Source organism: Cydia fagiglandana, chromosome 3, assembly GCF_963556715.1.
Source record: "Cydia fagiglandana chromosome 3, ilCydFagi1.1, whole genome shotgun sequence".
NCBI classification, from domain to species: Eukaryota; Metazoa; Arthropoda; class Insecta; order Lepidoptera; family Tortricidae; genus Cydia; species Cydia fagiglandana.
The window spans coordinates 9,069,975-9,084,384 of record NC_085934.1 but is presented as its reverse complement, the minus strand read 5'-3'; the positions used below and the strand labels follow the sequence as shown (position 1 = coordinate 9,084,384).

Sequence of the window (14,410 nt, the reverse complement as noted above, 5' to 3'; positions counted from 1 at the left end):
CAGCTGGTATAGGGCGCTGTACGGCTCCGCGTGACTAGTAAAAGATTATAGACCGGGAGATAGTGACACATTTTACTGGGTCATTTGTACCAGTATGGCGGTTCGTCAGGGGTCTAAGCATGTAATGAAGGAAAAAAAATGATGGTCATAGCGCTGGGACCGGCGGCCCAATCGCGTGGGCGTTAGTCGAACGTGTCGGGTAAAATACGAGTGTCGAACGATTTGTACCACAAAAATCCTCGTATTATTCGATAGTCCATAAAAAAGAAGTAGACGGTAGCGTAATGCCATACTTCTCCGGTGTGGCTTACAGCCCGCCATACTGAGGCGAACACGTTAATTTAAAAAAAAAACAATTCAATCATTTGTGCCAAGCTAATTTTTGCACAGGTGATCATCGTCGAGCAGCCATTCATGGACATCACCATGCCATACTTTTCGGATGGTTCCAAATGGCCGCCATACCGCCGCAAAGGAGTTAATTTTTTTTTATAGCTAAACGATTTGTACCAGTATTGCATTTAAATTTTTGGAAAGTATTTGATAAAATGTGACCGTTATTATAATTGCCATACTTATAGTAGGGGGAAAAAGTACTGCCATACTTGAAAAACTTATTTAACCGACACGTTTCAAAAATACGACTATGTATACGTAAAATAATTTTTTACAGCATGGCATCATCATATTCTGTTTGTTTGGATACAATTATACCTAAAAAAAAATATTTCAGTTTATAACTACGGGGCGGACGACTGTGAGACTTAAGCCAAGACTTAAACAAAAAACAATTTTTTGACGATTTGTACCAGTATGGCATTTGGATTTTTGGAAATTGTATGATGCAATGTGACCATTATTATATTTGCCATACTTCTAATAGGGGGAAAAAGGGGCACCATACTTGAAATAAAAAAAAAATTATTGTACACATTTGCCACCTCCTACAGGTATGGCATTATGAGATTTCCATTTATGATCACACAGAAAGTCTTGAAAAAAAATTACAAGATGGTACAAATCGTTTAGCTATAAAAAAAATTAACTCCTTTGCGGCGGTATGGCGGCCATTTGGAACCATCCGAAAAGTATGGCATGGTGATGTCCATGAATGGCTGCTCGACGATGATCACCTGTGCAAAAATTAGCTTGGCACAAATGATTGAATTGTTTTTTTTTAATTAACGTGTTCGCCTCAGTATGGCGGGCTGTAAGCCACACCGGAGAAGTATGGCATTACGCTACCATCTACTTCTTTTTTATGGACTATCGAATAATACGAGGATTTTTGTGGTACAAATCGTTCGACACTCGTATTTTACCCGACACGTTCGACTAACGCCCACGCGATTGGGCCGCCGGTACCAGCGCTATGACCATCATTTTTCTTTCCTTCATTACATGCTTAGACCCCTGACGAACCGCCATACTGGTACAAATGACCCAGTAAAATGTGTCACTATCTCCCGGTCTATTATGGCATAGTACAGCGGCGGGTACGATTTTTTCATTAACTGAAGGTCATATAAGATGACATAATTGACATAAGTAAAGCTCAACCTTATACCATTGGAATAAGATTAGGAATGGTCAATGGTATGTCGCTAGCGAAGTCTGCCCTCTTGCGTCATCAAATTAAAGTTTTAGCGAGTCGATGTTGCCAAGTTCAGCTCCATGAATAAATTGGGGCGGAGCCAAGAGCACGCCGCGGTAAATTATGCATCGCACTGCCATACAACGTAGTCTGTATCTACCACGTACGTGTTAACGTGGTGTATAAAGAAAAATGTCGTCTATGGAAATTATGCCTGAAGAAGTTTATGCTCGCGAAGCATATAAGCTATGGTGTATTCCCATTTGGCCCCACGGGCACTGATGGTAATATTAGGCGCTTCATATAAATCAGTCACGTGACTCACGTGAGACGATGACAAATGGGAATACACCGTTAATATGTATCTACCTCTGCACTTGAGCTCCGAAGAATCGTAGGGTGCATAAGGGCGATTTTAGTTTACATTGCGGACTATTGGTTACATACAATTCAGCCGACCAATCAAATAGGTACCGCAATGTAATATTTGAAACTCGCATGCGAGTTCTCGCACCGTCTAAATGAGCACTTGCGCTACTCTCTTTCACCCCCGCGCTTTTATGGTGGCATCAGTGGTGAGCTTACTGTGGGACTTAGTCAATCTGTGTAAGAATGTCCTATAATATTTATTTATTTATCAGTGAAGGAATATTCGTTCACTGGGCTGGGTGGCATGCCTAATACCCGCTTCCTTAGCTCGAAAATGCAGAATACAGGAATCCCCAAACTTGTTTTTCTACCTTATTAGTGTTGAGTGAGGGAAATTTCGTTATATAGGTACCCAGTGCTCACTTTATTGGTATAACTAGTGGGAATTTTTATTCTCGGTTGTTACCACCAAAATATATTTTAATGTTCAATAGGTACTGACAAAAATAGATGTATATAGAGCTTATAGTGCCACATTACATTTTACATGATTTTCCTCAAACCCAAACTCTGATTCAAAATAAAACACTATATTTATACTAAAATGTTTATTAAAATAATCACAGAAACAACAATAAATTATCTATTTAATTTAAAAGAAAAATACCAAATTCTAATCAGACAAAATATTATAAAACAATTTTCATGAACTTATGATAGGAAGAGAGTAGTTATAATAGTCGTAAGTCAAATTAAAATTCGTGGCATCTGACTAGCAGTTTCACTAATGTTGGTGTCACCGCATGCAATTCATAGGAGATATACATATAGATGGGCAAAACAAGTGCGGCGATAACACCAACTAGCTATTTGCTATTTTTACGACACGAGTACCTACTTTGACTTTCTTTCTCTTCATAACTTTACACTCTGTAATAGTACAGTACAAAAAATAATAACTAATAATTATCTATAAAACGTCAAATACAAATCATAAAAGGGCTATGCCCTGGCATTTGTTATGGATGTTTTGAGTGTGTAATCTAAACAAGAAAACTTAATCATACATACAAATAAGTAATCACAGTACAAAAATAAAGCATAGCTTCATCAGTCGACGACATCACAGCATACAACGATCAGCAAACCAAAACTCATGACATGACATGACATGACCCTAGACTTAAATCTACAAATTCATGATACGTTACATTCAACCATGGAACCATACCAGTCTTTGTAAATTATATTTTAAACTAAAATTACGTGTCTATAGATGCACTATTGAATATGAAAGCATATCGTACGTTCTTTACTAAAGACTACAGCTCTGGTATCTGTTACAAGTGAACCTATTTATAAAAGCTATCGTTATTAATTAGTAGCAGCGACTGCAAGCAACGGATGCCACTGAACAAGCCGGGATTTAATATTCTAGCAGAATTAAGCTACTCAGGCCGCGTAGCCAACATGCCGATCGCTTACGCTCCGTAGCGATCGAAACGCTACTGTCACTGTCGCACTAATATGGAAGAGTGATAGAGAGACACAAAGCGTTTCGTCGTCGAAGCGATAGCGATTGTCACCTTGGCTAGGCCGGCAGGTGACCGCATCACTCGCGAACCGCGTACTGGCGTCACGAACTCGAGATCACGTTGTATCACAGCATTTAAGAACGCAGTAGTCAAACATAATTAACTAATCGTGTTTTCAGTTTTAAATTGTTAGTCTGATGTCTTATGAAACTATGTCGTGGGGTATTTTACAACAATTATAACTTAGCAGTTGCACCATGATAGATTATCGCAATCGGTAAGTTTCTAACTCAGTCGTATTGATACACAAAAATCAAAATTAAGTTCGTTTACCTCCGTTTTTTTAGAAGTAATTTCTGTACCTACAGTCAACAGCAGATATCAAAAACTACTTTCAAAAGTCATGTCAGCGACATTAAATAATAAAGACTGTCAATATTCATACGAAATTGAGTTTCTATAATGATTTTCACTTAGATGTACTTTACGTGTTCTACTCAGTCCCATAAGTTTCGCACGGAGGTTGAGAGTCTTTATTATCTTAGTTCTTTGATATATCTTTTGTTAATTGTGCTGCCATTGGCAAATAAATATTTCAAAATAAATTGGCCTATAATAAGTTATATAAATGTCATTATTAGAAATAAATAGAACATTATAATCTCAGCGATTTTTGTACCGATAATCTTTGATAATGTTATAAGTGTCGTGTTTTTCTTTGCGTCGATTGATCACACATCGTGTTATAGCGTATATCTAACGTTGATAAGTCACTCAATGACCTATCGACGTCCACGGCCTGACGCAAGGCTAATCTCAAAGTGCTGCATTGCATGTGAGGACACTTAGAGGTTATTTCCACTAATCCACATTGCATTACCTATAGCATTGACTCGACCAAAGTTTTATTCCGATATCATGGCTCTGAAATACAATTTTTATTTTAGAACTAATCTATAGGTACCGGAATTTATTGATCGAACCGATACTTTAGGTCGAACTCGCTTTTTTGTATTTGCGTAATATCAGCGTCTTCTCTTTCTTTTGGCAACGCGTAGGAAAGAGATTCAACACATATATTTGGGCAAACACGGTCAAGTGAATTCTGACGTATGGCGCCTATATACTTCGCCGTAATTACGTAAATCCATCTCTATCGTATATATTTTGTGTTCTTCGAATGAAAGATTGTCATCACGAATATTTAGGCAAACGCAGCGAAGTGTGTAGCAATCACAAGACATAATTAGATTTAATAAAATTTCCTAATAAAATTTTAAATCATAGCACCTTAACTTCCCGAAACGCAAATTAGCCCAAAAATTTTTGACATATCAAGCCTAGTTACATATGTAGATAGTTAAGCGTCATAAAGGCGCAATAAAATGATCATGAAATCACACTACTTAGACAAATAATAGTCAACCTTAGATTTTAAATCGTGATCGCTTAAAAATGGTGTATGACGACAGAGCTTGGTGCATTCCCTTATTCACCTTTAAAGTTTGACCTTTTGGACGCCAAAAACGTCTAAAGTAGTCGCCAAGAACGTATATATTTGTTATGGCGTATGCTGTCAAAGTAACCATAATACTTTACTAAGTTTATATTGGGTTGTGTCTCTTGGCGAGTAAGTAAAATGTTGGTATTCAAAAGGTTAAAATGCAGTTTTCCTAGGCTGAGGAATAATTAAGACATTATTTAATCCCAAAACGAATAAGACTGCATTTAATATTGAAGTAGATTTTTAAAGTATATTAAAGTTTTGGTTCGAAAATTTACGCGGGACTCCATTAAGTTCAATTTCGCTTAAATAATCGAACGGCTGTGCCCTGTTTATCAAAAGATTGTAACTTGAAATACAAGTGGAAGTCCCTTTCTAACAAAAGTTGTCAAAAAGGAACTTCCACATGTATTACAAGTTACAAGCTTTTGATAAACAGGGCACTGGTGTCCGGGGCCGGGCATATTCCTTCGCCGTCTGGCGTCCAAAAGGTTAAGAGGCATTTCTAGTGTAGTGAGGCGACTAGTTAGTTTTGGGCGCAGGTTTGGGCGGCGCGGGCGCGGGCAGGGCGGGCAGCGGCACGTCGAGCGCGGGCAGCGGCTCGCGCCAGAACACCGTCTGCGAGAACTCGTCGCTCGGCTCGCACAGCGACGGCGGGAACACCTGGTCCACGAGCACCGACATGTGGGAGTACCTGCCACATACAAATATACTGGTTCACTTACCTGGTAACAAAGAGGTTGAAAAAGGAGATTGTTCGTGGAAGAATGGTGCGGTTTAGCAAGAAATCGGGCCCTGAGTTTGACAGCCGAACTCCACTCGTTTTGTGGTAACTAAATTGCAAATCAACTTTAGAGAACCAGAGCCAGCTGTTAAATTCGAGACACAATTTCTTAGGCTTTACACTTTTTCTACTATGGATTCTATATGGCTCCTAGCTATGATAAAGTACTCTTAATACACAACTTAGAGCCCCCGTCCCGAAAATAGGAAAAAACTATAGATCCCTTTGACTACTGCGCAAGTTACGCTAAAGTGGAGAAAGGAAAAAATCTTTGTTTTATGCCGAGGATTCAATGAAAATTGCTACCTTGAATTAAGTTTTGCATGCCGTCATGTTCGTGAGATTGATAGAGAATTATAGATTCATGACTAAATAAAATGTAATAGATTGCGGGGATTCTAATGCAAACGTAAGACTGGCAAGATTTATAATAGATAGACAAGGAAATTCTGAAACATAAAACAGGCTAGAGGTAATCGCCCAACAGTTGCTTGCGAGCTTAACATATTGAGAATAGGATAGAAAAATTATTATATTTATTTGTGATACTGTAATTGATATACCTGAAAAAAAGCAAGTCAAATTGAAAAGTTCATGTTTGCCGTCATATTTCCGTAGTCAAATGTAATTTTCGGCAACAAAGATTTGAAAGAAGATAGCAATTTCACGCAAAACACTGTTGGAAGAAGGTTCAATTTTCATGCTAATTTTATTGCTTCCATATGCTGTTATACTATTACAAAACTGGCATCGGACATTGCAATATTTCAAATGTAGCTAAACATAGTTTTCTACATCGGTCAAACGAGGTAGGTGTATTTTTTCCCCACATAAACGACGATGATTTAGTACCCATTAACTATTTCTACAATTCAAACTGACAACACAATGGGCTTTATGACGCATGAAGTATTCACGGCACTGAAAACACGTTTAGCTGATATTACCAATGTGGAACATTTAGGTGGAACACAGATTCAGCCGATCAGAAATGAATACCATATTGTCTGAAACAGACAATGAATGTCCAATAATGAGTATGCCTTTTGAGTAGTGTTCAAAAAAAAATTGTTGTTAATGTATCCATTTTATTTTTTCGTATTGATTATCAGGAACATAAAAATTAAATTGACACCGAAACCATACTGTTCGTGTCATTATTTTTGTGAATTAGTGATACCATAACAAAATTTGAACCCCATCACCGAAGACAGACACAGAAGGGAGACAGAAAGTGTATGTTTAGATGTTTTAAGATTTTGAGATCAAATGGTGGTTGATAAATAATTAGTTCTCACATGTGTGCTAACTTGATTAGTAAAAAAAAATGACTCAAAGTACATACATTATCAGTACACCTGTAGGTTAAAGCTATTGTTATTTTTTCTTTTTATTATTGAAGCGCATTTTACAGCATATTTAAACCTTTTATAAATAGTTTAGTTATGTTGTACTTGAATGAGATAAAAATACATAATTTTTGTATACGTATTTTCACACATGAGTGACAATTATGCTGTTTGAAGACAGAAACGAGACAGAACAGATGACTTGTCGATGATAACTTTTGTTATTGGTCAGTACGAGCGATGGAGTTATTGATTTTTACTCCAATCAACTAGAAGTGCACACCCTGATTATAGTCCTTGATATTTTACAGTTTGATAAAGTAGAGTATATATTGCTGAAATACCCTATATTATCATTCTGCAATATGTCAAAGATTAATGTCGAGGCGTACCCCATTGATTGGACGGTATTATGACATTAGGAAGTATTTCGTATGGAGATGAGGTGCGCCGGCGGTGCCAAGCCCTTACGTCATGCCATACGGCTTACCATTGCGTTGCTTGTGCGCCACTATTTACTTTAACTAAGGTTATTCGAGTTTGGGCTAGCTTATTACAACTTTATCGCATTTTTGTGGCGGGAAGAAATCATCGACCATGTCACTTTGCACGTTGTAGCTGAAATAAAAATATACTTCTTTATTACCATGTGGAAGTACGGAGTGTTATTGAATGGTGAGCTGTGTGAGTGACTAGACAGAGCCGCGCCTTGCACATTGTCAAAGCCTTAGTATTCGCCTCCCACCATGTGTAAGAGAAGAAAGCCATACGGCCGTGATGAATGCGATTTTGTAGGGTCTGTTAGGTTTCGAGGTACTTACGTCGATTGGAATGTCTGCGTCAGCTCGTGTTTGAGCTCTCCTTTGTAGTTGATGGTGAATATTCTCACGATAGGGATACCGACGGCCTGGTACGCGCATACGTCCTAAAACATGCAAAACATTAATATTATTGGTATGAAATATGAAAAAAGTAAATACAACTTGAAGACTAATAAGCTACTGCCTTAAATCAAACTACATGTAACCAGAGAATCATCTACTTGGTTAGTTAGGTGTATAATGAATGGCCCATGAAACCCACGTCTAAAGGGGTCAAACTTATAGTAATGAAGAAAAGAAAAATGCTTTGTGTAAAATTTATACAGGATGGCAAAACAATAACTGCATTCCCGTTGCCAGGGTTTGGGATTATACTGAGCAACTTCTACTACGGAAAACCCGCAAAAAAATAGCGAAAAAAAATTTGTCAGTTTCATAAATTTTAGCTAGTCCATTTTCTATGGGAAGGTACATTTTTAATCGCAATTTCGGGGTTGTTCCCATAGTAAAAGTTGCTCCGTATAATCCCAAAACCTCCTTGGTAACAGGAATGCAGTAATTTTTAGCCACCGTGTATATGACATAAAAAGATAGTCAGATAAGTAAGGTGTGATATTTACGTTGACCCTGTTCCCGTAGCCGGCGTAGAAGGGGTTGGAGCCCTGCGGGAAGAGCGCCTTGATGTCGGCGAGGCACTGGATCTTGAACTCCTCCGGCTTCTTCTCGATCACCTCGCGGTGGAAGGCGCGCAGCAGCGACGTGGGGTTCAGCAGGAGGGGCCCGTCTGGTAGGCATGTTTCGCCTTGACGGATCGAGCGCAGGTACTCGCGCGTTACCTGCACAAAATATATTTTTCTCAAAAATGGACGGCAAAGTCGACTTTGCCGTTTAAAAATATGGTCGCGAAGCGCGTAGTTTATGGTCAGTCAAAAATTAAAAAGTTAAAAACATTGCAGTCTCGATTTTGGGACTGCAATGTTGCATACAAATTCCATTATTTGTCGAGTTCCAAACTTTTTAAAAGTTGAAATGACCATATCAAATGACGGCACAGGCCCATTAAACAGCCAAACAGATGATTAGTACCGCGACTATTTAGTTGTCTCAAATAGGTTGGGGTATTTTCGGCAGAAAAATACACTTCTATTTTTTTTATTAAAAAAATAAAAAGGCGGCAAGGGCTTTTTTCTGTGAAAATATATACGTAAGAACTTTGTTTTTGTAAAATATTTCTATGATATTTCTATTTCTTGCACCATTTTTGAGAAATAGTACATTACTACAGAGGCCGGGACAAAAGGGGTTGCCGGCCGAAGACATATAGACGGCCGAGCGAAGCGAGGCCGGATAGGTCTGAGAGCGGGCAACCCCATTTCCCGCCGAGGTATGTATAGTGCTTTTCTCAAACATGCAATGAAATAAATAAAATAAAAAATCCACGAAACCCAATTTTTATTTATAGAAAAAACTAAAAGTAAACTACACCCAAAATATAACCAACACGTACCTATATCATTATCACGCGTATGTTTTAGACGAGTCGTGTATTTTTACTACCCGTATATTTTCATGTATCTTTGATTTTTTTCGCCTTGTATCCGTCTGACTGTCGTTTTCGTCACATAAGTTTACATAGTCTTTCATATTGATATCATGTTTCACATACGTCGTTCCTTTATGCATGGAGTAAATAAGTATAATTTCCACAGTGTTGACGAATTTGTAGTTACATTCATTTAAAATATGCCACAAAACTGTTTCTAATAAACTGTAAGCCATTTTTCTTAGTTTATCAAATAATAAAATTGCCATAAGCAACCATATACATACTTCGTCTTTGACTTGGCGGCAGAGGCAGCAAGTTATTTAAAATTAATTCTGCTTACGCTGCCAATTCCAACACCTACGATTACAATTAATATTAATTTCATTATTTCGTCGGAACTCATATTAAAGTAAAAAAATCAACAACGCACCATAAATCCAATAAAACAGAATGAAAATTTTTCAACTTTACCTCCATAACAATTAAAAAAAAATAATTACGCGTGTTTGAGTAGTCCTTTTTACCGCTAACGTTTAGATGAAATATTTTAAATGTTTTTATTTGTGTAGTTAAATTTATAATTTAAAATTATAAAATTTGGTTAATAATGTATTATTTATTAAGTTCATGTTGATTTTATACAAATAAAACTGCAAATTATAGCAAACATTGTTTTTTGTTTTTTTTTTATAGGCGTAGTGGCAGTGTCATTACGAACCATAAAGCCAATACTGCCTCTAGTTTTTTTTTATGGATGAATGCCACGATGCTGTGTCACAAATATCTGTGAAATGAAAATTAAAAAAGAGGACTTTGCCGGCCTAGGCCTGCAAGATTTGTATGAAATTCCATTAAATACCTTTTGTCCTAGCCGCACCTAAAACGTCATACTTCGCAGCCTATTATAAGCATACATCGTTATCGCGGGAGCAAATATAAATTTATTAAAGAAGTGGTAAAACAGACTGCCCGTTTAGTAAAAACAGACCTTTCTGCCTACACATTATAAGCCTCCAAGAAGTTCATCATACATAGCACGAAGTTTTTGTTGCATAATGTTCATAAATCTTGCTTTACACTCTGTTAGTAAATAATGACCCGGAATCGACATATCAAATAAATATTCATGATTTATTTTGTACAACATTATTTAATTTTTGTTGATCTTAAGTGATTTTCGTAATATACGACATAAATTTTCTCTATGTTTTCTACTCTTAATCTGCGGCGTCGTGCAGTAAATATCCATTTTAATTGGCTAAATGATCTTTCGACTGCTACTGTTGTAATGGGTGCGTTTTTAAAACGACGGAAGTAATCAAATGTAGAACGATATATCGTTGAATCTAGTACTATCTCCTTCTCCGATATCAGTTCACACATTTTTTTCATAACTTCATATCCGGCATTTTTCTGCAAAACCACTTTGAACTTTTTTAAAATCTGTTTTCCATCTTTATTCAAAATTAATTTGGATATATGTTTGTATGTATTTTGTACTATGGTCAAACTTTCACTAAGAGATAGATTTTGGCACTGCAGTTTATTTATAGCATCTGGTATTACTTGCAGATACTTTGCTATGAAATTTACATCTTTTCGAACTTTTGCACTGAGTAAAGATTTTTTTGCTTTGACGATGCACTGTGCGTCTGAATTACGAAATGTGTCTATAACGCTTTTTATTTCATCAAAATACTTGTTGTAGTAAGTGGTAGCCTCGATCCATGTTCCCCAGCGAATAATTGTTGGGTTTGGAGGCAAAGGAATTCCATTAAACATTTCTCTTAATGCTTTTACTCTTTTCGGAGATTTGCGAAATACTTTCTTTACATTTGAAATTAATAGGTTAACTTCTGGAAAAAGAACACGAACTTGATCGGCAACTCTGTTAAGAGCATGGGCTAAACATGTAACATGGACAATGTTCGGAAAAAGTGTTTTCAAATTTCTGCCAGCTTTCAACATATACCCCACACCATCAGTCAATAACAACAACACCTTGTCATGCTTATTGTGACCAGGGCCCCACAAATCATCCAGGGCATTTTTTACAGTATTAGTTATACTGATATTGTTCGTTTCATTTAAACATTTGCTTGACAGCATGTGTGGAGTTCCAACATCATCTTCAAGCATAGCACCTACTATAACGTTAGCGATTTGACGACCTATAGCATCTGTGGTTTCATCAACACTTACATATATATACGCGTCTTTTAATTCGTCTCTAATTATATCCATCTCTTTGTCGTATAATTCATTCACGCAAGTCTGCCTCAGCAAACATTCTGAAGGGACCTGAACAGTTTTTTCAAATTTTCCAGATACACAATCTTCAATGAAATTTTTAAATACAATGTTCTCTATTTGAGACCACGGTATGTTACAGCTTACTAGAAATTTTGTCAGTTCCAACCTAAAATCTTTTTTGAGAGAAGTGTGTCTTTCAGAGTTAAAATGACGTTTCACGGAAGATTTAGTTTTACAAAAACTAATATTGCACTTCGAGCAAAATAGATTTGTATCGCGAGCCTCTAGCTCAGGATAATCCTGTATAAACAACCCCACAAATTCATCACATGTTATTTTCCTTCGAGGCATTTTAAAGGCAACTTCTATTTGATTATGTTGTTACAAATAAAGATCAGTCAAGATTGACAAATGTCTAAATTGACTGATAAGGTTGCGTACCTAATAGGTAATCTTTTTAAGTACCAATCAAGTCAAGTATGGAGGTAAGATAGCATTGATATTCAATAAAATAATTATACATTTTAAGGTCGTAGGTATAAACGTTTCTCTATACGAATGTCATTTCTGTTTTTGACTGTTTTTTATAATCTTTCAGTATTGTCAAATCGTATTTGCTCCCGCGATAACGATGTATGATTATAAGGAACATAACATCAATATTTCATTGCATGTTTGAGAAAAGCACTATATATGACTCGGCAGGAAGGCTACTTGCTGGCTTCGGATTCAATTAAACGGACTCCCAAGGTCGTCCGTTTAAAACGAATCCTCAGCCTGCAAGTAGCTACTTCCGAGCCTCGACAATAATGTACTATATAAACGTACTGAATCTGAATAACTACCTACGTCGATTACATGAAGACTTATTTGCGAGATACCTTATGGCGGTTGGCGTTTACGCTATTATTAACGTCGCTCCAATATTATTACGCCGCTATGCGACGTAAGCGCCAGCCGCCATAAGGTACCTTTTGCCGTGGAACGTCACATTTAACCCTTTGAACGCCACGTATGTCGTACGTGGTGCGCCATCGTGAATTTTATCGGAATTGATAGAGCTGTAGCGCGACGGTCAAAGGATTAAACACTAAATAGTTTGACGAACGTGATATTGAGGCAGCAATGACAATAAAGAATCACAAATTCAAAATGTCGGAGATTGACAAAAAGAAGTTTATACACATTTTGACAAGCAACTAAATTTATGAAATGGTAATTGCCCTACAACATGAAAGAACATTTCAAAACTCATTAAGATATATGATATTAAATTGATATTCTGCTTGTTTTCATTTTGTATCACTTCATAAAACCTAATTATAATGACATTGTTCATTGACACAAATCATTGTTTATCTGTATCTGTGATGTAATTAGACTAATTAGGTATGAAAGGTAAAGTATTTATATTCATTACCTAATTACTTTTGATTTTATTTGTATGATGACAGTAAGCAAGTGATCTTAATCCTATCGTATTATTTATTCGATATAATTGTAATTATTGTGAGAATTACTTGAGTCAATGTCAGATATTTGCAGTTGCAACAAATAGATAGTAAAATAGAAACAAAAACGTCATTTTTGACACTGACATATCCAATCCAAATCGTTTCAATATCTAGTAATTGACGTATCTCATTGTTCGATTAATACGGCTGTATAACACTTTTTGCCTCCGATATATCAGGCTATGAATGTAATGTATGAATGAAATGGATGGTGGTAAGCTTACCCTAGCCTGTCCGATGGCTCTCGCCGATAGATACAGCAGTTGGTAGCCATTGTTCTTGATTTTGGTGAACAGCTGCGCCACGCCTGACTGCGCCCAGTCCTTGCCAACCAGTGGGAAGATGTGGCCCAGCACGTCAGACCTGCAAAATAAGTTAGTTTAATGACAAGAAAAGCAACAAAAGTACATAGCAGGGCAGTATCATGTAAACCAACCAACAGTCTATAAGTAATAAGCAAAAATCAGAAAAAGTTTGGGTCAGTTTAAACTCAATGAGTATCCACTTAATTTCGAGTTGTGATCGTAAACTACAATACGTTACGAGGCATGAAAAATATTTCGACCGTATGTAGCGAGACCGATCCCTGTACAAAGCTAGCTATTATGCTTCGCTTAAAATGACTAGATCATATTAATCATGTCTTTCTGTGTAGTACAGTGAGAAATAAACTATATGCGGATATGGCAACACAAAGGCCGAATTTTAATTCAGTTACGTATGCGCTGTGCGCTGCCATTTAAATGTGGAATGTATAACTGTATATTAATGTTTAAATTGCCTTGATTCTATCCCGACAAACCTTTTTCTCCAGTGAATCGTACATACAGTCAGCAGCAGAAGTTGCTATGCGGGTGTTCAAAATTACCTTGACACGCTCTTATTCTCTTAACAATAAAGTCGCGTCAAGATCATTTTGAACACCTGGCCCGCTTAGCAACTTCTGCTGCTGATTGTACCTACTGAGTACTTACTTGGTGATGGTACCGTCGATGTCGGAGATGACAATCTTGTCATCGTAACGCCAGCGGAACACGTTGCACTTGCAGCGCGTGGTGCCCTGGTAGGCGGTGGTCACGCTGAACACCATCTCGTTCATGCCCTCGCGGAGGTTCAGTTTTTTCTAATATAAGAACATGGC

At 37.1% G+C, this 14,410-nt stretch overlaps 1 protein-coding gene across 1 annotated transcript in view; it reads right to left on the bottom strand.

The window, feature by feature from the left end:
- Positions 1–2,556: 2,556 nt before the first annotated feature.
- LOC134679969 (phosphatidate phosphatase LPIN3) overlaps positions 2,557–14,410 on the bottom strand; it is a 31,811-nt gene continuing 19,957 nt past the window's right edge. The window contains 4 exon segments of the mRNA XM_063538923.1: positions 2,557–5,696; positions 7,957–8,060; positions 8,577–8,792; positions 13,494–13,632. Of these exon segments, the coding sequence (XP_063394993.1) occupies positions 5,525–5,696; positions 7,957–8,060; positions 8,577–8,792; positions 13,494–13,632 (631 nt within the window). The 3' untranslated portion in view covers positions 2,557–5,524.